This window comes from Acipenser ruthenus, chromosome 20 (assembly GCF_902713425.1).
Source record: "Acipenser ruthenus chromosome 20, fAciRut3.2 maternal haplotype, whole genome shotgun sequence".
NCBI classification, from domain to species: domain Eukaryota; kingdom Metazoa; phylum Chordata; class Actinopteri; order Acipenseriformes; family Acipenseridae; genus Acipenser; species Acipenser ruthenus.
This window is the reverse complement of record NC_081208.1, coordinates 27,353,807-27,376,605: the sequence shown is the minus strand read 5'-3', so window position 1 is coordinate 27,376,605 and position 22,799 is coordinate 27,353,807. Positions and strand designations below refer to the sequence as shown.

Genomic DNA, 22,799 nt, shown 5'->3' with positions numbered 1-22,799 from the left:
TTTCATTGCAATTTGTTTATTTGTGCAAATAATGGGATACTGGTGATGGATTTTACTGATTTACAATAAAAGGTTCATACACTATTTAGATCAAAAAAACAAAAAACAGGATCAAAATAGACCGTATATATGCATATAATAAAGTTATAGCTGGCACACACTCCAGTTCTAAGTGGACCATACACACATCTTTTTTTTTTACAACACATCTTCTGTTTTGAACCATGTGTAAATTATGTATACATGCGTTAATGTATTTTAATTTGGACAATACACAACATAAAAGTAGTTTGCATTAAATGAAGAATGCAGGCAGAATCCCACAAATGGAACAAAAAAAAAAAAAAAAAAGTCCCAAAAACTGGACTATTCTGAAGCAGCTGGTATGCTACAAAATAATGAAAAATGTGTAATTTTTTTGCCACCCTAGAACACAACAGTACATTACACATAGGACATACAGAAGCAACAACACAGAATGCAAAAACGTGTCATTAAGGTCATAATATTACTAATTGAGATGAGCTGCATGGAAAAAAATGAAAATTCATTAACCATGCCCGATTAGAATAAGCCAGAAGATCTTGGAATTAATTGGTCATTAGGTGCCTGGTATTAACTTGACACTAACTCTTGTTTTCGTCAAGGAAAGCTTATGTGTGTGAAGTGCTAGGCCCAAACAAGTAACATGGTAACCTTTTATTCCTGGCACCTTTTAAAGGCACGCTCTACAAAAAACTAATTCTAGAATGGCAAGGTTGATAAAGACATGGCAGCTGGGGGCAGGGAACCACTGGATGGAATAGTTTAATTTGTGCCACATGCATTTATTTGCATCCCCTTTTACAGGACAAGACCTTCATAGATCGGTCCATCGGCCTCAGGGGACTCTCTCCGCAGGCGCAAATGCTCCAGTGTGTTGTGAAAGTGTTTGTTAATTTGCTCGGCTTCTTCGCTGGCCTCTAGGTTTGGAATATCTTCTCTTATCTTCTGAATTAGCTGGTTTAAGACTTGTACTGTCACCTGCAATGCATGTCCAATAAAAAAAAATAACCTTTTAGGCACCATTTCTCAAAATTGACAGTAAATAAAAGCAGGAACACAAATAAATAAATAAAATAAAATAAGCAGCCTTACCGCCTCATTTTCTTTTTCATAAAAGTAGATGTATCTGTTTAGGATTTCAATGAAGAGCTGAACTTGCAATGATGGGTCCATGCACTGGTTGGCAATCTTCAGAGCTTTCTTCAAGCACTCCATCACTCTCTTTCCATCATGAATCTAAGAACCAAAACAGAAAACACTTGACAAAACTGATCACATTCAGCGTTTATATTTTTTAAATGTCTGCCTTGCTTTAAAAAAAAAAAAAAAGGGTGTAGCAATACAGTATGTATCACAATAAATGTTAGTCAAGATTGGCTACTTGTATAATGCATTGTGGAAATGATTATTTAATGAAAAATTAAATTACAGAGTGTATACCAACTATAAAAAACCCTACATACACACACCCTGTCAAGAAACACTTGGTGGTGAACTACATTGAGCTTTAGTAGTTGTGCTTTTGGTTTTGTACCATGATAAAGGATATATACCTCTATTGCAACACAATATATCATGTATAGAAAGGATCACGATTCATTGATACACGATCATTACAGTCCTAATTACAACATGCTGTGCTACCCTCAGCAGATGAAAAAGAGAGCTAATCACCAATTCTAGCAGAAAAACAGGACTGTTCATCACCATTGTTTCTGCTTTACCTTTAGAGAATGGTAGCAAAGCTGTCTAAACAAATAAGTCGATCACAGCCACAATACGTACATAGAAAAGGAGGGATCATCCTTCCTCATTCACATTTTGGCATTTCTTATTAACAGACATGCAAAATAAACCTTTCATTACTATTTGAACACTGCAGATATCTAAAAGAGAAGATAGCTACAGAACACAGCAGACCAGTAAATATATGCTGCATATTATATCTGTCTATCTATCTATCTATCTAAACAGCAACAATTAAGCTAGTAAAAGCAAGTTTGTCATACTAGCTTCCTACTTTCCAACTTACCTTTAGATCTGTGAAAAGAAAAGAAAATGTTTATTAGGTACCTCTTCCCCGTTCTTGTCGGTGTTTCGACCAGACCAGAAGAGATGTGCACAGATGCTGACAGCGCGACACTGATCAGGCTTCTTAAGGAGTTTTGAAGCAGCCAGTGCACACTGTGTCCTTAAAGGTTCATGGTTCTCTTCGCTGAAACATTTCATCCGCTCAAATGTTCCAATTATCAGCGTGATTGCTGCCAGCTGGGCCTTAGAATCACTGATTTCATCCTCATAAAGAGAAAATGCCTGAGGGAAAACATATATTAAATGAGAAATCAGGGCCCAGTGTTACATGCCTGTTATCCCAGATCACCCATCTTTTACACCCCATAATTCACAAACTAAATAGGTTATAGAGGTTATTGTCAGACAGACTAAGGCATCAACAAGAATGATGGGAAACCTTTGACCTCCAGGTCAAGGTCACAATGTCAAAAACAGAGAATCTGCATGGTATTCTAACAGGAGTAAAACCGATGAGCCAACATTGCTACATTTTTGTAGAATTAAACAGATATGAACTTGTTTCCTTGTGTTTGAAATAAATACATGAAATCACAAGTAGGTCAAAATAGCCTCTGCTTTTGCCTCTCAAAAGTACCATTGATGATGAACCAAAACCATTGATCCAATAATCAGCTAAGGATTCTCATATCTTGGGCATTAGTTCATTGTGAAAACAATAGATGTTCAAAGGTCTATTTGCCATATTAACCAAAATATAATCGCTTTCTGTATATGGTTAATTACTGTAGATTTAAGAGAAATGCTATTGTAGCCTACATTGCAATAAATAAACCAAGACTAATAATTTGCTAGAACAATCAAAAGGCCATCTTTAAGAACTTCTGTGGCAAGTTATTTCTTTTTAGATCTGTTCTCTACACAGCATTTTCAATATTTGGGATCTGTTTTCCAGATTTATACACAAAAGCTATTTAATTGATATAAGCTCTGGCTCCTCCCCCCCCCAGCCAGGCTGGATTTCCACAAGCACCACCAATCTTCAGTTCTCGCACACTTACCTGCGACATGAACTCGTACGCCACCGTCTCATGATTCTCAAAGCCAATCTCTCCGGCTGCCAGCGCCCCCTGCAGGAAGACCCGGAGAGGCAGCTCGGCCAGCTCTGCTTTAATAAGAGCACTGATGGTCTGGTGGGCGAACGAGAAGATCTTCTGGCATTTCTTCTCCCACTTGTCATCCTAGGGGAATTTCAAGAAATGTAGACAAACAAAAACTTTCTACACAAGCATAGATAAAACACGTGGAGATGGGGTGGGGGCTTTTTTTTCTATTATGATTAGGGCTTCTGTTTTTCGGGTTTTATCAATTGTATTTTTTGGTGCTTATTTTTAAAGTTATGCAAATCGTTTTTTTCGGGGCTTTCATTTTTGATATACTGTATGAAATTAGTGTTCTCTTTTTTTCTGTCAAAATATGTATAGTAACTTGACAGTACTTGCACACTTAAGTACCTTCTTTCCATTGTTGTCTTCCACAACAAAATCCCTATAGTCATGGGCACATTCTTCTGGGGTTTTTGTGCGTAGGCATTTTTGTACATTTTGTCACAATTCTGTTTTAAATCCTCCGTATCTTAACTGTAATACAGCTTGAAATCCCGCTAACAAGCCTCCATCCTGATTGTAATATCATTTTAAATCTTGCAAGCGGTGTCTCCAATAGAAATGTAGGAATGTGCTGTCATTCCGCAGTTGGGGCGGGTTTAAAGTATTGAGAACGAATCAATGATAGATGCAAGTCAGGAAGGCGGGACATTGTCCAGCACTGGGAAATGTATAACCATTTCCACAGTTTTTCCAGTGCTTTCTGGTGTTTATTGGCTATCGACCGATTTCATTATTTTTTTGTGACAGGGGTGTTTTATCGGTTAAAACCGAAAATTAGAAGCCCTAATTATGATTAATCATTTTTAATTGAAGAGGCAAGTATAATGTTGAGGATGTGTTGTGATGATAAAAAAGGTACATTCTTGATTTTTTAGTGGCAACCCAACACTGAATTTGAGAGGATTATTTACATATTAAGAGGGAGTAAGAAAAAAAAAAAAAATAAGAGGATTGGTCTGTTTCAACCACATCCTGTGATATAATATATAACCCAATTTGTAATGAAAACCAAGACTGGTATTTTCCACTTGAGGACAGAAAGATGCATGCAGTACAGAAAAGGGTTAAAGAAAACATCAATTAATTTATAATCTACGTTTCAAATTGCTAATGGCCATTTGTTTATGGTATTTGAGAACAATACAGATAGTTGCTACATAACAGGGCAAAAACTGACTTGCTTGGCATTAAAATATGACATTCGTCTGTATTCTGTAGCGGGAATTCCAATGCGAATGACCAATACTGAATAAAAGGACATATTATCAGAAATCATTTAGAAACACAAGGCTCTCCTTTCCCCTCTTTGAATTTGCAGAATTGTTTTTCATTGAATGAATAAGACGGCTCGTAACACACAGCCTTCAATGAAATTGGTTAAGACCAAATATAACTGCACTTGAAATCGGCATGGAGTATGAACTAGCAATTCACAGCAATGGACTACATTCTCTCACTGACTCAAGAAGACTCTGTAATTGTTTTATTTTTGCTGCAAATTAGACCCAGACTGAATTTGTTATATGTACTGGTTGGGATTTTAAAGAAAAAACGGGGAATGCGTTTCTTGGAAAGGTTTACTTTCTTGAACTCTAAGGATCTTTAATGACATTAAGCAATTTTAATTTTTAACCTCCATATACTCTGGTTGTGTTTCTCTTTAAAATCTTGAAGCAAGAGCATATCATCTGTGAATTCTGATTATTTTTATATCCGGCATACAGAACACCACAATTTTTTTTTTTTTTTTTTTTTTAAATCCATTGCCAAATGGTATAATATTCAGTTCTGAAAGTAAGTCAACCTACCACTTTTGAGTTCTCTTTATACCGGAAAGCAAGCCGGTAGGCCGCAAATATCAAAGGAGGCAGTGTGTATCGAATCCTCTGGTTCCCACCTGCCCCAAAGTGCTTCCTGGCTGTGTTTAGGATCTTTTGGGGGAAAAAAAAACAAAACAAATAAACTAAATAAGATATTGCTGGGACAAACACAAGATTTTCATATTCCGCTCGATTTAAATATTCGTTCGGACATTTGTTCGTTTATCAAAAAGTAATAAAAGCCATTATATTGCTCTGAACGCAGGCAGAGACAGCACAGCAGCAGGGGGCATGGCTGTGGCCTGCGTGTGTGTGTATTTTACAGCATGTAACACGTTAAAATAGAAAATTATCCCAGGAGTAAAGAATAAGTTGCGTAGGACTTACTTTACCCCAATGAATTACCTACAAAACAAAAGGACGCCAAATAGCAGTTTAAGTTAAACGTTTTGTTTATTGCTGAAATATAGTACATAACCTTGACACCGCATTTTATTTTATTTTCATTCCTTGCCGTTTCTTCACAGTAAAACAGTGGCTATAGACACATTTTCATAGTAATAACATGGCATTTACTTATGCCTTTTTGTAGCAGAACAAGCAAACAAACTGAAAGTGAATGGGAAAAAACCCACAGTTTTGGTTCTCGTTTACATTCCACATAACATAATTATATAATATATCACAACAAAAAATATATATAAAAATCACATTTTCAAGACTGTTTAAGCGAGGCATTTCAGAATGACGTGCTTGCCTTTCTGTCCCATGAGATAGACTTGCCTTAAAGCAGCACAACGTGTTTTTGTCCCAGATGGCTTTCTATAGAGATCAATATGCGTGCACGCGCATACTGGTATGTTTACTTTTTGCTGTCTAAAACTTTTAAATAAATACTCATGAGCTGCTGTGTTAATCCTCATTTATTTTATATATATGTATGTGTATAATAAATAAATAAATAAATAAATACACATACATATATATATATATACATATATATATATATATATATATATATATATATATATATATATATATATATACATATATATATATATATATATATATATACACACACACACACACATATATACATTATATATATAAAAAAGCTGTTTTTCATTTGCCATTTTTTGCAAATTCTGGCGAGACAGTAAATAATTCAAAAGGTACTTTTGTCATGTGTAGCGAATACAATCTGAATGTATCAGAATAGATGTCAAAAGATTCATTAGAATATTCCAATATTTGTCCCAGCACTAAAATAAATAAACACATTAGTAAACTCTCCTTTCACATCATTCAAATTGAGGATGTATGCTATTATATTATATATATATATATTTTTTTTTAATGGTAAGAGTTCAATGATCTTCAAGAGTATTTGAACTAGCGGGATCATAAATACCGTATGTAAGATTATGGATAAAGAGTGACATACTGGCAATTTCATAATTAGATCACTCCAAAAAGTAATTGAACCAAATCGGAGCTTTAAATAGATAGGACTGCCAAGTCCCTATGCCCCTAATTTTTTTTTACAGCTGAGTGCGATTCAGTTTGCATACCAAATACTGCTGGTCAGGGTCCTCGGAGTGAAGCAGGTGAATGAACCTGCCCACGAGACTCTGCTCCTCCGCAAAGTCTTCTGGATCAGGATCCTCCGCGGGCTGGTCTGGCTGGTCCTGGATCAGGGTCGACACTAGGCTCAAGATGGCATCCACCTGAGGTGTCAGGAAATATAGAAGTACCATCAGCAACTGTGATACCGTTGCAAATGTTACAATAATACATACCATCAGCAGTTTATTAAATTCCCAGTATCAGTGAGGCATTAAAAACACCACTTATTCAAGTGTAGCCTATCAAATACAATGAAATAAGCTCTCCTTCGGGGTATAATATATAGTTGTATAACCCTAATTGGTTGGTGGGGAACAAGAAAGTTAAACTTATTTTCTCATTCACCAAAACCCTCAGCTGCATCTTGGGATTTTGAATAACCAGACAGACGGCTTAATACATCTGACAAATTCGGGCTTTATAATTGTATTCCCAAAAGTTATAATTCTTAAATTCTCCATCCTCTACTTAAAACCATGTTTGGAGCTGTTATTTTATATTTATTTTTGTCTGTTTTCTGGTCCCTTGATGCAGCAATTTAATGCCCACAAAATAAGAGAAACTGTCAGGCCCTGGGGACTGGTTGATTCTGTTTTAGTCAACGTACAATGCGGTGCAACTTAAAATCACCTCCCAAAAGGATGGTGTGTGTGTTTGGGGGGAGCTCAGACACTGATCCCAATATACCGCTTTAGCTAGCACATTCCCTTACCCCTATACACAAGGATAAGACAAGATTGGAGCTTATCCTGTACACATACCTCAATATATAATACAGTGCTGCATGTTACACTGGTTCATATAATGCCTCACCCTGACTACGCCAACAGTGCTCATCCTCTAAAGCGGACACTGTCTTACAGCAAGGGGTCTTAAGAAACTAAACTACCAGAAAAGGCCATGAGAACGGAAGCTGACCTCGGTGGTGGGGAAAACAACTAGGATTCAAAACTGAAAGCATCTGAAGGTCAGGTCCTGTCATCAAGCTGCCTTTCAGAGTTGAATGTGGGCAGGGCATCACACAAGTGCATTAAGCACAGTCTTAATCAATACCATGCTAAGAGTGTAGACCAGCATTTTACCTTTTGAGCAATGTGCACTTAAACATTTAAAATTCTGCCTGGAAAAGGTTTTCTGCTAAGATACCCAACAAATACAGAACGCAGATCAAGAGAAATGTCACAGAATTATGACCACCACATTCTTGGAAACACTTGCACTACAAAAAAAAAAAAAATATATCTTTCAATTTTAATATAGTAACAAGAAATATACATCTCAGACTACAGCTATACCCCTTGTCAAAATATACACCTCTTTATACTGCAACTACAGAGTGTAAGATAACACATTTAATGATTTTTTTTTTCTGTTCTCAGGACCAAATTGCATGTTCCTCTTTCGATTCATCTTTCCAGTCTGCAAGCTGAAGTTCTAATTGGGTGAATGAAAATTACATGAAAATGACCTTGAATTGGATGACAGGTTTCAAAGTCTGCAGTCTCTGGGTGCAAAAACATAGAATTAAGCCTCAAGACCAATGTGACAGCTCTCTTCATGGGCATTACCAATTGCTTTGCAGGAATTCTCATCACACGCACCTCCATGGCATATTGCACATTTGCAGACAATCAGCTCACTGTCTGCCTGTCAAAACCTTTAAAATCAGAGCTACAAAAGGCGGCACTTCAGGCTGGCACACTAATAAATTGCCACTGTACAGAAAAGCTAATTTTAGGTCTAAATCTAGCCCTAGGATTAAATGAAATGTGGCACATCTGGTTTAAAGGGGTCTGTAAAAGGGCTTAGCAGACAGAATCTTCAGGCTGAAGCTAGAATGCAAAATGTACATAATTACCACGGCTGGAAGTACAAAATATGAGTTATTTGTATCCTTGTACGTTCATTGTGTGAGATGAAAGTAACATACAATCATACCTGCTCCTGTGCGATTATCTCCGTGTTGTAATCTAGAGTATTGCTCAGGATGTAGCAACTCATGCTCTTTCGAGACTCGTAGTCGAAGTACTCAAACAGAGGATGGAAGTGTTTCAGTTTCAGAACCGTCACTATGTTGTTGTAGGTGTCGATGGGGATCTTTAGCAGTCTTGTCAGCTCTTTTGATACTGCACTGCTGGTTGCAATACTTAAAAAAAAAAAAAATAATAATAATTAACTATCAAAGCCCTTAGAAGTTTGATTGCAACATTAATTTTGTATCACACCACTTAAATAATTAAAAAAAGCTGTTGTAGCGGATTCCTGAGGCATCTTGTACTCTACCACTACTACCCTGTAGGCATAAAATAGGTCATTTGAGCAGTTCAACAATAGGCTTGGGGGAAACTGTGACAGGTGAAAACTGGCAAGCAGCCACGTCAGAGGCTGTTGTAAAAGTTATTAAAGTGTCAACAGGTTCTTTTAAAAAATAAAATACAACATCCAGTATACTTTTTCATCCATTTATTATTATTTTTTGGTTTCATGTGTGAAATGTGCCCAGCTGCTGCAGAATACATCATCCAAATATCAGCTTGCTCTCCAGCTCAAAGAGTAACATTTCACCCAGCTAAACAATGAAATATGATTCTCTCAACCAGGTCTTACCCAGGCACAGCTCGCAGCCTTTGAAGCGTTTCTTTCAGCTGCCCCAAACCTTTGGAAACCTACTTGAGCTCAAGTGAAGCTGCTTTGAAGAGCCTGCCACCCACACAGTAACATAGTAATTAGCATGATTATCAAGTGTAACTAAGACATGAAAGAGCTATTCAGATACTCTACCTTTTTTTATTGTATTTTGTTTTAAAAGGAGAGATGGGGGGTGGGGGGGGGGGTAAAACTAAGAAGCTGTTTGAAGTGGGCTTAAAACAAACACTGAGTATTTTGGTCCCCTTTCCTACATTTTACATCACATACACACACACACATGGTGCTGGCTCTACGGCTGTACTTACTGTTCAAGGTTTAGTTTGTTAAAGATTTCTACAGTTGTCTCCAGAACTTTGTCAACGTAGTCCACCCGGTCAGGATAGCACTTCATAGCCAGATTGATGAGGGACACTTGCAATGAAACCACATCCTCCGATGGCATGTCCTGTCTCGACTGGAAAGAGGACAGACCAGATCACCAATGTACCATCATTTAAAATGACAGGTGTACAAGATGAACCCTTTAAAATTATTTCTCCAGAATAACAGACCGACAATGGAACTAAAATATGGACTCCCCATCTACTTTGACTTTCCAATTTTACTGTCCTGTTTACTCAATGCTTTAACCCTTTGCGGTCCATTGTCGGACTGGGTCCGACATTGCAATTATTCCTCTCAGGTCCTTTGTCGGACTGGGTCTGACATCATTATAGCAACGCAAAAAACGGGTTTCTAGTCGTTTTTTCTCCAGAAAAAGCCGAAAAAACCATTCAATTGCCGAGTGGGAGCGACAGGAGCCGAGACAAGTCGGGGAAAAAAAAAAAAAAAAAGGCATATCTCATGAATAGTCATACATATGGCCCTGGTATCAGATAACGGGGCGGCATAGTAAACAAGCTGGCTGAGTGCGTCAGCGCACAGAGACTATCACGGACATTTGCAGAGCTTTTTTCAGATGTTATAGTAATAAAATAATGACTTTGATCGCATTATTGAGGAGTTTGGTGATAAAACGAGTGATCCGGAGATGATTGAATCGGTATGTATGACTATTATTTTTATTATTATTTATTTCTTACATAGGTGAAAGCGATAGCGAACGAAAGGGTGGGGTGGGGCGTGGCTGGAGATGCCTAGTGAGTGCTTTGTTGATATGCAGGGCCATTTAAACCCGTTTGACTGGAAAAAAATACTTTTAAACAGCGTGGCTAAAATTAACTGCGCGTGTGAAAATTAATTAGACCTGACGTGCCTGACGCGCACTTAATAAATGGACTGAAAAGGGTTAATAACACACACTTTTGTAGGTTATGATCAATAAATATGATTTTTAAAAAATAAATAAATAAAATACCTGGATAACAGTAGCTACTTGTTGTGAGAAAATATCAAACAGTTTAATGTCAACTGGAATTCCAGGGCCATCCTCTCTGTGAGCAAACAATGCAAGCCTGCAATAAAAAAAAAAAAATACAATCAAGCAACTAAACAAAAGTAATTGCCCAATGTTCACATCCATTTATTTATTTATTTATTTATTTATTTATTTAATCCCCCCCCCCAGTTATATTATTTTAAAAAGATAGGTGCATATTGGAATTCTCATATATATATATATATATATATATATATATATATATATATATATATATATATATATAGAGTAACAAAACTTGCACCCACTCAGGTTCTTTTCCCCTTTAAAAATAGACCCAGGGCACAGAAATGGAGGTCTTTAAGGCACAAAAAAATCACCAAAAACCTAAATAAACACAACAAACACTTAGTTCTTTCTTGAGCATTAACTAAACCATAGAACAGGAACCTAAACTAATCTTGCAGGACAGCTAAGCCGTTTCCCTGCCAATTCATCAAAATATTCAAACAAAATAAAACCACACCGGTTTAACACCACTACCTTTTCTTCTTAAGCTTCAGCACCCCATCAAGCGGGCTCCTATATACACCACCTTTATATACCCTGCACCTGGCTCTAATTTACAATGATCACCAGGTGCAGGGGTAATCACTAATAAAACAATTAACTAAAAAACAATTAAACAAAATGTGCATATGCACATGTTTTATGCAGGGAGGAATGAGACCCTCTCCCTACTATCTATCTATCTATCTATCAAGTCAAGCAGTCCTTGCGATATGAACCCAGTATCTATTATTTTTTTTAACAATACTGAATTTCCTTACTAAGATGATGAATCCCTCGATTACAGTACAACAACATGAGCCTACAGGGTGTAAATATCTTAGAAAAACAATGCTGACATGAAAAGCGGTTATTAAGTAATGGGAAATGAAATCACCTCGTCACCTTTCAGTCCTCAACTGAATGCAGTGCTGTGCTGCCCCCCACCCCCACATTTCCTCTTTCACTGACCTGTCAATTAGAGCAATGATGATATTTTTGACATTCACATGCTGGTGCAGCTCAGCACAGGATCTCAGGAAAGGATTGAGGGTCTGAAGATGAAACTCATCAGGAAAGACCTGGAGGGGGGGGAGCAGGCATGAATATTGGAGACAATGCAATTTACACAGGGTGGCAAATGAGAAGACCACAATAGTTTACTCAATGACAAATTACACCTACAGAATAAAGTAAAATGCATTAAATAAATATGCTTCTTTTATTTGAAAATTGTGAGCATTTGTATTTCTCATGGGCTGGGGTGGGGGCGGGGGTAGGGGGGGGTCAGATACTCATTATGTTCTATAACTCTAGAATGATTTCAGAAATTCATCAAGGTTTGATTTTCTTAAGACGCAATTACTGCCTGCAACATGCAATCAAAGGCGTGACAATGTAAAAGACAAAAAATTACCTGAATAATACATTCCATGAGGTATTCTTGAGCAAGGGCATCTCTGCAATTTACAACTTGCTCCAAGATCCCAGACAGCACAATCTAAAATCAGCAACACATGTAAATGCATTCTATTAAAACAAGATATGCTTCAGGTAGTTCGCACATGTACAGTCAACACGCCGTTTGTCTAAACTTTACAATTAAACAGGGGTACATTTAGAAATACTAAAATAAACTCAATACATGCTATGACAAAAATGGTGGTCCGGTGGTTAAAAAAAAGGGGGTTGTAACCAGTTCAGGTTTCCAGTTCAATCCCAGTTCAGCCACTTACCCACTGTGTGTGACGCTAATTAAGTCACCTAACCTCCTTGTGCTCGGATGAGACGTTAAACTGAGTTCCTATTCTAAGAGACTCTTCACCAGCAGTTGTGATGCAGATTTCACCCCCTATTCTTTGTAAGTCGCTTTGGATAAGTGTCTGCTAAAATGACTAAATAAATAAATAATAATATCAACTAAACTTCTTTTCCAATGTCTTTCATAGACTAATGTTTTGACAATTTATTTGTCTCTAACATTGAGTGTTTCATAGTTACAAACGGTTGCTTGAAGAAATAGGAACTGACAAAGTGTGTGGAAGGGGGGGTTGTGGGGTTAATCTAGTAGCTTCAGAATGAGAGCATCTCTCATGACTGTACCTGTTTGTATTTCTCCACATTAACTCCCTCCAACTGGCTCAAACGGACCAGGTTGGTCCCGACAAGAATCCTCAGCTCCTGACGTTCTCGCTCCCTCTTCTCCCGGTCTCTGCTGTGACCTTGATGCTGCATTCGAACCCACAGCTTGTTCATCTCTGCAAAGTTCAGGAGCACAAAGTCCATCGAGTCGTTGATGTCTCCAGTAGTCTCCTCTCTAATAAGATTAGATGCAATTAAAACATATTTTTGTTATCCTTGATACTCGTACTCTCCAACAAGTTTAATTAGAATGTAAATTTGCTGCCAAGAAAGCCAGGAACGACGGGACACTTAAACTTAAAGCATTCCTCATATCTGTTACCCTAAAACCTTAGTGAAAGCAGCGCATCAAATCAGAAACTAACAAATTAATAAATAAAAAATACTTGTCGGGACACTTTTACAGATATAGGGCCCTATTTTAAAAAGTAACTGACTGTCTTATGCTAATTTATGAACCCACGAAGAACTAAAGTGGAATCAAGACGGGTGTACTTCACTATGCAGTACTAAAAGCAAAGGGCCAAAAACAACTAAAAGGCACTGGCACAAACTGACAATTGAATGCAGACGACGCTGGGCCAAGTGGATTAGATGTGTAAGAATGTGCTATAGACTAGAAGCCAATGATCTGAAGCACACCAATGTACTGATTGTGGGCACCAGCACATATAGGAATGTAACAATGCATTATACTGCGCACTGTAATACCATATTACTGCACAGAATGGGAATAATCATTGTTAAAATTGCATGGCTTTTACGATATCTGTACCTCCGAGTCATTTACAAAAGAGGAAATATTTCATACTGGGTAGTGGAACAAGGCTGGAATGAAGGGACAGTGGGTTCATGCATAAATCCATCATTGGATGCCTAGGTTTGAAAGTGGCTTATGCCCTTTTTGTCCAGAGATGGGGCTGACTGTACCATCACCACCACCACACTGGAAATGCATTCTTACTCTGGCTGTTCCCCGTCGTCTGGCAGGATGTTTCTGGTGCACTGCAGAAGGTAGTTTCTAAGGAAGAGGCCTCGAAGCGGATGCTGCACTCCTCGGCACATTTCCACCAGGTCCTTCAGGATATCCTTGCGAGATTGTGGAAACGACCTCACGTACACCACACCCACAGTGATCAGCAAGTACCTGTAAACAGACAGAGCAAAACACAATCACTGCTGGGGTAACTAGCCAAATTTTTTTTAATAAAATGTGGAATTCATTTTCATACGGCCACTAAAATACAAAATGAACCCCATGATTAAATCAAGTTAACAAACTGTGAAACCTATCTATTAAGGCCAGCCTAGGGACCAACAAAATATGACCTTAATAGTGGTGTATCATGTACAATTGTTTGGCTAATAGGTCTCATTAAAGATGTCATTTAACAGAGGTTTGGTACATTTGGGACTGCAGATGGTGGCCTTACTGAATACAGGGGTGATCTTAATATTGAGAGCGACTTCACACTGCTGCCAATAGGAACAAACCGTCACTGGAAAAGAAAGTGGTCTTAATTATGAGGTGGGCTTAAGTACAGAGAAACCTTGCTTTAAGGCCACCTCAGTACAAAATATTAAAACATAAATGTATAAATGTGAAAGAACATGCTGAATTTTAGGTTAAGAATCAATTTTTCAATTTTTATTTTAGTATACGGTAACATCACCTTTAAATGGCTCCCAAGCTGTTCAAAGCCTGCTACTCTCTACAAGTCTTAGCAGTAATGCTGAATACAACAATAAAGGTGTCACACATTTTTAGGCATGATGGTCTAACAGTGAAGTTTCTTTATAGCCCTGATTCACAGTATTTCATTAAAATAAACATCTGCTCCTGACACTTAATTATGTTGGACAAAATACATAACAGCAGGTATTGCACATGGAGCTGAAACGATCCTCCATAGTTACTATTAGGTTATTGAAATTTACACAAATGTTAAAATATTCTGCTGACAACAGCCAAGCTAAGCTGTTTCTGTATATAAATACTTTCCAGCAGAAATGTGGTCTCCCGTAGGCACCTAAATAAATAAATAAAGCTGTTGTCATGGCAGCCAAACCGGTAGGTCCTCTAAGCACTGCAGACTCCTTCCACACAACAATTCTTAAGAGAATCTTATTTTACAGCAAATAAATAATTAGTAGACCACAAGACAATTTTACCACTGGGTAGTGAGAGGAGCACATGAAGCAACACCTGGTACTCTATGCTCTATTGATGTTGCAGTGAAACACATTCAATAAAAGCTAAACAAAAATAAACATGTATATAAATGCAAATTCCAAGTGTAACCAAGAACAACAAAAAAAAAGGATTACTTCACAATGTCCATGATTTTTTTGTGAAAGTCATGTTAACATTGCAGCCATGCAGAGGCTCCTGACTGGCACATCCAGTAAAGGCACTCCGCATGGAATGCAGGATGCGCCCTATAGCCTGGAGGTCACCAGCCATGGACGGGAGTTCCAGGGGGCTGCACACATTTGGCCGAGCGCCACCCGGTGAGGGGAGGGCTTAAGTCGGCCAGGGTGTCCTCGGCTCACCGTGCACCAGCGACTCCTGTAGACTGGCCAGGTGCCTGCGGGCCTGCCTGCAAGCGGCCCAGAGCTGCATGGTCCTCCAACGCTGTAGCTGAGGTAGCTGCATGGCGGGCCTGCAGAGTGAAAAGAAGCGGACGGCTGACAACACACGTTTCGGAGGACCCGTGTGTTCGCCTTCATCTCTCCCGAATCAGCACGGGGGTTGCAGCGGTGAGCCAGGCTTAATTGGGCATTTCAAATTGGGGAGAAAAATGGGGTAAGACACAACTGGCAATTCCAAAAAAAAAAATTGCAGCCAGGACAGTGCATTTTGCCCCTCCCAAGCAGTGAATTAGTTGTCTCAAGAATGTGGACATTACTGCAAAACTAACTGGCAATTAATTTAGCCCATGTTAAAACTTCCTGATCTAGCACATATTGCTAGAAAGCACCAAATCAACCAGCACAGGTGATCTTTAAGGTTAGGATTAGATTTAGGGTCAGGGTCATAGCAAACCTCAGGAATTCTACCCATTGCCAACCTTATTTAGCAATTTTTGTTAAAATGACTTACAGCCTTGGGATGATGTTTCCTGCATACTGAACTAGTTCATAGAGATCTGCCACCTTCCTGCCTTTAGCAAACTCATCAGTCAAGTAGACCTCCAGGTAATGCAGTTCATCAGAAATGGCCATGTCTTCAGTCAAAGTTAAGCCAAAAAGTCACTATTTGAAAGCAAAAATGCAGCAGTATATTTAGGCAACATGTACTATTGTTTATTTAGTACATGTATTTCAAGTTGAACCCCACAAATAAATTACTTTAAGTTTGAATCATTAAAATCAATTAATTTTGCCAGCAATAGAGAACATAATACTACAGGGTGCAATTACACCGAGTCACCACTGCAATTAAATTTAGCACACGATATTTCTGAATGGACAGGCAATGCATTTACCAAAGTTCAGTCAGTTAAAGGAAAAAACCTCCATGAGAAGTCAATGACCAATGTCTTAACTTCTAGTTCTCCTTATTTTGCGGACTTGTTTTTGTTGCAGTGAAAATCTAAACTGAGGGTGTTGGGGGTGGGGGTAACACCAGCGCTGTCAAAGGAAAGGATACAGAGCTCGTAATAACTCTTTGGTGATAGCATGGAAGTCCTCAGCTCTCCAAGCATGTTTGAGGCATGTTTCAAAGCATCCATAAGCTTGTTCTTGTCCTACAAACAAAAAACTATCAGCATCAAAGCATGAACATACATAACTAAAACACTCAATCTTAATATATGTACAGAATTAACAACTCGTGATACTGTATTTTACAGCTGAAAGGTCAGATTAGAGTGTTTTAGAATACAAAGCCATTTTTATCTTGCATCAACAATGATCAATCTTTAACCAAAATAAAAATTAACCATAAATCCTCTAACAAAGACATATGGATACACAGACGGACAGAATTAAAACACTGGATTGTCAGACACACAGCCATACAAGACAAAAAGTAATTACCATTAAATTGAATAGGCTCTTCAAAGCATATTTCTTTGGTAAACCAACATTTTATTTTTCCCCCCAAAAAAAAAAAAATTAAAAAAGGGTCTTGCTTTCATTAAGGCTTACCAAAAAAAGTATTTTGTGCAAACCTTGCACTTGAGAAAACACTTGTCTTTCTTCTCAAGGTATGTGTCGATATACATTATGTGTCATTGAAGTGTTTGTTTTTTTTTGGAGGAATGGTGAGAAACAATTGGGTTTACCAGGCAGCGCTTCATCTGAAAGGACTGGACCTTCACGGCCTGAATCGCTTCATCCAGGAGCTTTTCCTGCTCATCCTGAGGGGACTGCTGAGTGGCAGGCTGAAAGACGACACACACATTTTGTTAAAAAGAAATGCCATTAAAGAAAAACACTACAGTGATGGACAGGCACAGTGATGGATCCATTCAATTGACCTAAAAACACACAATGTGCATCTAATTACTACCACGCTTTAGACAATTATAACATATTTAAAGGTTTGTGAAATACAAACAGTGCATGGGAATGATTTGTATGGGTGTCAAGTTTAAACATGTGTATATGATTCTGCTTAGTTCCCTAAACAAGAGATATCAGTCACTTAATCTATGTTGTGCGTTATTCATTTGCTTTGTTTTTACTTTTCATTGTGTGAGCTTGTCCCTAGACACATTTCAGTTAACTGCAGTGCGATAAGAAAGCCCTGCTCCACTTATAACATAATGTAAAAAAAATTCAAATTAAACTGCAATAGTATTTTCTAACATTTCCAGCAAATAAAAGAACTAGGACCAAAAAAGTGTCCCAGTGAACCTCATAGACAATAACAATTGTTCCAATTTTAATTAGAAAAATAGCTGATGTTGCATTTAAGATGGACCCGTGTCGTGCAGAAACAGTGAACACACAGATGTTGTTTTTTGTTAATACTATGGAGCTAGTAGTATTTTCATCCAAGAGACAGCACATTTGCAGTTATGTAAATTACTAGCCCGTTAATAAATTACTCATTCGACATAACTGTCCTTCATTAGCATGCATAACACAACACGGGCGTTTAAATACGGTGTTAACGTTATTTCTGCATTCTGAACTATAGTCTCAATAAGTATAAGGTACGTTTAGTGGTTAAAACATACAGCATTACGTACCTATCAAGCTTATTTTGTAATTTATTCCAGATCGAAATGACGGGCAACGACGACATCGACATATACATTTTTTTTTTTTTTTTTTAATAAAATAGCTTTCTTGTTAAATGTCGTCTATTTGCATATAAACATTGGCCAGCCATTCACTACTTCCATATGTCATAACTTGAGTTTAAATACGCTTTGTATTGCTTATTTGGTAGTGTGTATTACAGGTTACCGACACGTCTGACAACATTCTCTGTTGCCGTGTGCATAGTTAATTTTGCAATAATAATACTACTACGACTACTACGACGAATAATATGTACGGTATTACAAGTGAAATTCTTTCCTAACATTGAAAATAGCAGGGCAGCCACACTAGGCCTTTGCACCACCCAGTCCGGCGGTAGTTTAGATTTTTAAACGTGTTTTATTGGTTGCAAATCGAAACCAACATATATAGACCGTAACGCGTGCACATAACGCTCACTATCATCAGTATTATTTTCTAGATGTGCAACCAATTCGTCAATAATATTAAGACTTACCATGATTACTGAGTCTATACCAAGAAACACAACCCCGGTCAATCTCTCCAAATCATGTGACTGCTGCCAGCTAACCCTGTGACGGTCACAACAAGGAACCCTCTCATTGGTTAAGACCGAAACCCTGCCATTGGTTAAGTGTAATAAAGAAAAAACAACCAATTGACACATGACAATAATAGTACACACTGCTAATAGAAAAGCTATTGGCTGTAAACTTTTTGGGGTTTCTTAGTAGTACAAATTCTACTGTCAATAAGAAACACAAAAATACTACTCTCAGGGCTGCAAAAAGAGGAATAGTTACGTTTTATTTGACTTAATTTTAAAGAATGGGTAGTTATATAAAAATGTTAGGCAGGCTTGTGTTAAAAACTTTAATGTGTCGTCCCTGAAGTTTTTGCTGGTCTCTTATTACAGTTTAACTTTCCGTTTTCAATACATTTGCTTAAATAACCGGCACGTTTAATGCATATGGCAACTCTGTCTCATAACGGCGTCTGCTAAATAAACAAATAATAATAATAATAATAATAATAATAATAATAATAATAATAATAATAATAAAGAATGTATTTACTGGAGGAACGCTTTACTGAAAATCTGGTGGGCGGGGGTTATTTAATACGAAAGAACAAACATGATTAACTTATTAAAGATTTAAATCCTATACAACCTGTTAAAATAATGACAGCTAGTACAAAATGAAATTATTCTGCAGTTTTATTTTCACGGTGAAACAAATAAACAAACAAAAAAGTTTATTTCACCAAAGTCTCCACCCCGGATGAGGCGGGTTATTGCTCCGTCTCCAGTAGTTTAACAACAAGCCAATCAAAGTAAATCTAATGGCACGTCAGAAACAATAGCCAATCACAGGGTCTTAAAGTAGCGCAAGGGGTTGTCATAGCTGACATTTCCCGCGAAACTCCAGTGACTTTCTTTCTTGTTTGGTACAGTAGTGGAATCTGTAATTAATATTAGTTTACAGTTATTTAGAGCAACTTTTTCAAGACCGTCAACAAATATGGAGCAAGAAATGATCAGAAGATTGGCATCTAAATTGGGAATAACTGTTGTTAAAATAATCTCGTAAGTAATAATACAGAAGTCAGGCTAAATCGTGTACGCGTGTTTTTACTACACGGTATACATTATTTAGATTGATAATGAGCGCCTATTTGCTGGTCCCAAATCTTATTTTTCTTAGTGTAGGTAGTAATTAAATCTCTGAAGCGTTTTATGGCTACAATTCCAGCTTGCCCTGCTTCTGATCTCAGTAGCCTGGCAATAAATACAATGTTTAAATGTTTAAATGTGTTACTGGTGCACAATATCATCTGGCTGTTATCGCTACGGGATATTGGAATTGTCAGCATTTACCCCGGTGGATACTAGTCTGTGTCCTAGCAATGATTTAGAACAAGATGGAAGGTTACCTTGTTGTACAATATATACATAGCACTGGCACACAAACCTGTCTTTTTTTTTTTTTTTGTATCCTCATTTGTACATACTCTGTGATATGGTCGAATGCATTATTTTTACATGTGTTTGTTAAAGTGTGTAATTAAATGGACGGTACTATTGCTGGTTGTAGGAAAGCAGAAGAGTACCTCCGGCTGTCGCAGGTGAAATGCACAGGGCTGTCCGCACATACAACAGCAACCAGCAATGCGGTCATGTGTCTGGACCTGGCAGCAACATCAATGAAACACCCAGTAGACAAAGTAAGAATGCATGCAGGGTGTTCGGTTTAACCACGCTGCTAACCTGATGTGGACAGGTATAATGCATGTGTCAAAGGTGTTCTTAATTATTGCACTGTCCAGATGTTGATTGTGTTGCATGCATTTTGTATATTGCATGCACTTCACATCTGATTTTAGGAATGTTTTATGATGGAGAGCTTTGTGTACTGAGATTTATTGTGGTTAGAAATTTGTAATATGTTGAAGCCAAAGATCTAGTTATGTTGAAGTTGGTATACAATGCATCTCATGTCGTGTAAACGTGACATCTCATGTCGTGTAAACGTGACATCTTTTATTGTCCCTGACAAATAAATAAAACAAATCAAAGTAATGCATAATGTCAAATGTGTGTTTTTGTTTGTTTGTTTTTTTTAAGGTGACAACTGCTGTAACTTGTGGTGTTTTTTCAAAATGTTAACGGTATTAAAATGGGTGCTTAACACGTTTTAAAGCTAGGAAAAATGTTCCTCTCAATTCAATGTAAAGTTTGTATTTCTGCATTGCACTAGGAGTATGTGGTGAAGCTGTCTGGATTAAATAAGAAGATCTACCAGAGCCATTTGAAGTCCCTGGAGTGCATGCTGGGTCTGCAGACCCAAATGGGGATCCGAGACTTGGCTGTTCAGCATGGCTGCACAGAGGCAGTGAATACAGCAGTGAAGATACTGCACAGGTGAGGAGGGAACGCCATAGTTAGTATTAGTATCAGATTTCAATGCATTTAGTGGAAGGAAAAGGCTTGTGTTTGAGACTGTATGAAAGTCAGAATAGAACCAATGTTGTGGTTTCTCAATGATCCAGCATGAAATATCCTTTTAGTGTGGTTTATAATGATACCTGATCTTTGTTTTTGCAGATATGAATCCAGTCTACCTGAAGCACAGCAAAGTGGATTGGATTTATCGAAGCTGCTTTTTACCACTGCAGCATTGTTCACAGCATGCAAGTAAGTCATTCAGTCTATTCTTTAGAGCAATTTCTATCAACAGTAAGACCATTTATACATGGTGATAAAGTGACATCAGCAGCATGGTTATGTTGTGAAGTTATGTGCAAAGGAATTGTTGATTCTAACAATGGAAATGCTAAATTTTCATTCACTAATACACTAAATGTTGTTCTGTAGGTGTATGAAAATCAAAGTTGATAAGACGAAATTGACAGCCACCTCCGGTGCTAAGAAGGGCATCTTTGAACGACTCTGCACCCAACTGGAAAAGTTTGGACAGCAAATTTGCAGTAAGTAGTAATTGAGGACAAAACTGTTTTGGAAGGCACTAGCGGCCATGTTTAATTACTTGGTATCAGCCCTACTTTAAGGTGTTCCTGTAAGGATTTTTATATGGCTCTTGCATGTTTAGCATTGTAATGGTTTTTAACTGCAGTCATTTTCTTGTCACGTGCCCTGCAGGTGAATCTGCTGAACAGATCATATCAGTAAAAACAACCAGCAAAAGACAGAAGACATTGCTTGAGTGCATAGAGAACAAAGAAGGTAGGAAGACCACCTACTTATAAAACATAACTACAACTCCCCAGCAATTTTCTTAAAATTCTCAGTGGTTTGTCACGAAAATAACACTATGCTATTTGAGTATGCAGTAATTGAATTTCAATTTGCAGCTTGTTGGCAACTTGTAAAATAATTGTGTACCTGCTGCTGTGTTTTATTTTTGTATTATTATTATTTTTTTTTAACAGAAGAGACAGCAACCATGCCTAAACAGCAAAAGTCTGAAGAATCTGTCAAGCAAGACTATGAAGAATGGAAGAGAAAAATCTTGGAAAATGCAGCCAAAGCCAAGAAAGTGGATACCTGCTGAGATGATTGACCTAAGCCACAATTTCTTTCACTTTTTACAAGTGCCCAATTTGATGATGTTTTAAACCAGTAAGTTTTTATTTTGTGTCCGTATTAGTAAAGGAGTTGCAAATCAGACTTTGTTGACTCCTTAAGTACAGATAGCTCTAAAGAACACTGAGTGTACAAATTGATAAAATCTGAGATGGAAGACAGTTGTCTTCAGGTATACTTGATGCATCCTCTAGTTAGATATTTTATGTACTTCAGTTTATCGGTCATTCTGCAATCGGTGGCTGTGCTATACTGTCAGTGCAGATGTCTGTTTATTGAAAGTGTGCTGTATCCCGTTATCGCAGGATTTGAAATCCCAATGGAAGTGAATGGTGGAGTATCACTATATATTTTTAATATTGCTTTTACTAATGTATTTACATTGTTCATTTGCTGTATACACAAATGTTCATATGTATATTGATTGCTGTTTTAATTCTTGTTTTCTCATTTCTAAATCTATTTATGAACCATTAATTAAGTGATGCCTATCTCGTTTTGTTTTTATTGGATAAAACATTTTAATAAAATAGGAGTCTGATTTTTGT

At 37.5% G+C, this 22,799-nt stretch overlaps 2 protein-coding genes across 2 annotated transcripts; one reads left to right on the top strand and one right to left on the bottom strand.

Annotated features, from left to right (window-relative positions):
* On the bottom strand, positions 1-18,797 carry LOC117425751 (vacuolar protein sorting-associated protein 35). The gene is made up of 17 exons (XM_034042986.3): positions 18,643-18,797; positions 17,198-17,296; positions 16,561-16,657; positions 16,012-16,135; positions 13,873-14,055; positions 12,870-13,083; positions 12,184-12,267; positions 11,739-11,848; positions 10,698-10,794; positions 9,646-9,794; positions 8,630-8,837; positions 6,637-6,792; positions 5,054-5,176; positions 3,138-3,317; positions 2,119-2,358; positions 1,138-1,281; positions 1-1,023 (listed from the first exon to the last, which is right to left on the bottom strand). Exons 1-17 carry the CDS (start codon positions 18,643-18,645, stop codon positions 844-846), a joined length of 2,391 nt encoding a protein of 796 aa, XP_033898877.1. The 5' UTR covers positions 18,646-18,797; the 3' UTR covers positions 1-843.
* A 719-nt stretch (positions 18,798-19,516) lies between these two features.
* Positions 19,517-22,797, top strand: LOC117425954 (origin recognition complex subunit 6). Its single transcript, XM_034043293.2, has 7 exons — positions 19,517-19,734; positions 20,243-20,372; positions 20,906-21,069; positions 21,253-21,342; positions 21,523-21,635; positions 21,808-21,891; positions 22,098-22,797. The coding sequence occupies exons 1-7, from the start codon at positions 19,670-19,672 to the stop codon at positions 22,217-22,219; spliced, it is 768 nt and encodes a 255-aa protein (XP_033899184.1). The 5' UTR covers positions 19,517-19,669; the 3' UTR covers positions 22,220-22,797.
* Positions 22,798-22,799: the final 2 nt, after the last annotated feature.